This window comes from Fopius arisanus, unplaced genomic scaffold (genome assembly GCF_000806365.1).
Source record: "Fopius arisanus strain USDA-PBARC FA_bdor unplaced genomic scaffold, ASM80636v1 scaffold00005, whole genome shotgun sequence".
Taxonomy (NCBI): domain Eukaryota; kingdom Metazoa; phylum Arthropoda; class Insecta; order Hymenoptera; family Braconidae; genus Fopius; species Fopius arisanus.
Window position 1 is genome coordinate 1,239,813 of NW_011887744.1, and position 1,692 is coordinate 1,241,504.

At 33.3% G+C, this 1,692-nt stretch overlaps 1 protein-coding gene across 1 annotated transcript in view; it reads left to right on the plus strand.

The window, feature by feature from the left end:
• Window positions 1-1,305, plus strand: part of LOC105273386 (transmembrane protein 35) — an 8,961-nt gene extending 7,656 nt beyond the window's left edge. The window contains exon 4 of the mRNA XM_011315797.1: window positions 29-1,305. Coding sequence (XP_011314099.1) covers window positions 29-142 — 114 coding nt within the window. The 3' untranslated portion in view covers window positions 143-1,305. The remainder of the gene's footprint in view (window positions 1-28) is intronic.
• The last annotated feature ends 387 nt before the right edge of the window (window positions 1,306-1,692 follow it).

The window sequence follows — 1,692 nt, forward strand, 5'->3', positions numbered from 1 at the left end:
GATTTTACTTTCTGCATGGCTATTTCAGGTGTTTCTTTTCATGCTGACTGGGAGACTAGTGATCGACATGCAGCTGAGTCGCCAGGCAAATCAGGCAGTAACAGCAAATGGCGTTGACGACAAAGTGAAAAAGCAAGACTGAAAGAAAGGACATTAAATAAAATCGTTCCGATCCCAATGATTTTTCGAAATGTACATGATCCAACGAGCAAATGTCCCAAATGTTTTCGTTCACCAGGCTCACTCGTATTGCTCACTGAATGGATAGATATCCTCTGAATTTGATATCTATTTATTCGAGAATATTCTCATTACTACGATTAATTTTTATCTACAGTAACCCAAGTAATAATCAGCTTCGAGCGGCACAATTAACTAACTGCCATTCATAATCGGTATTTCTAGGGATGTATATAAACAATAGAATTTAAAAAATCATTGAAATGCATCAATTGCACACTCATCCTGTAAACCACGAGGGATTGATTTTATATGGTAATGATAATGATAGTGTAATCGTAATCACAAAAGTGGAGATACTCAAGACGAGGGGATCTCGTGAGAGGTCTGGCTGAGATAGATTCCATTTGTGGTAGATTCTTTTGCGTGCAGGGACCTACATTAATAAGAATATAAGAAAGAAAATATGTGAGCTATTATGAATAAATACCTATAAGTACGATTCACCATAGGAGTGTTCATTTTGATTGAGACAATTTATCAGTAGAATCACGTGAAATATATTATTTATTTTAGATGTGTAAATAATGGAGAATTTCAAGTAACTCAGAGACAGAAATGTTCGTGAATTACTCTCAGAGTTTATTGTATTGTCCCTATGAATTTAACTCAATTGGATTTATTCAGGTTGTGAATTACTAATAATTGAGTTATTCTCATTGGAAAAAAAATGAAAAAACACGACAGCTTAATAATAATTTGATCTTTAATTGTGATACCACAGGTCTCGTTAATTCATTTCACCTTTCACGTAGATTGATCCATTCCTTTAATTATTACTCGTTAAATATCAGAGGCACGGAATAACACTTTTATATTTATTCGTTGCGTTATCAATTGATTTATATTATTCTCAATTTTCATGCGTATAATTTCATTATGTACAAGCACTTTAACATTGAGAAGACGTCTCTGCGTCATAAAAAAATATGCATAAACAATTATTAGGGCATTTTTTAACAGTTTTATTCGTGAAAGCGAACTTCGTAATGATTTTTTCATTTTATATTTTCTGTCATTAGAAATTAGTGAACTATATTTTTGCAATATAAACGCTCAAGTGAACAGAGTAGAGGTACCTTGGAGAATTATTGTCACAAGGTATTCAAGAATCTTGTCCGGTCGTTAGCAAGTGAAGGGCTTTCTGGAGATTTTGTACTGCCGTTGGTACGTCATCGTAATTGACTGCACTTCCCGCCCATTTTATGTATTTTGATACTTTTGTCATTTGCTCTGGTGTCAAAGAAATTTCACCTGGGGAAATTCACATGTTTTCATTTATATTCCCGTGTTATTTATTTTGCTTCATGAATCTAGGAGAGGGTAAGAAAAAATAGACAAAAAAATATCTCTCCTTAATCTTTCCTTAAACTCTCCGCAATTTTGTTCCTGTTGTCCTTCACAGGAAATGAGAACATTAAATATAATTCAATGTAATTGACAATTTACACT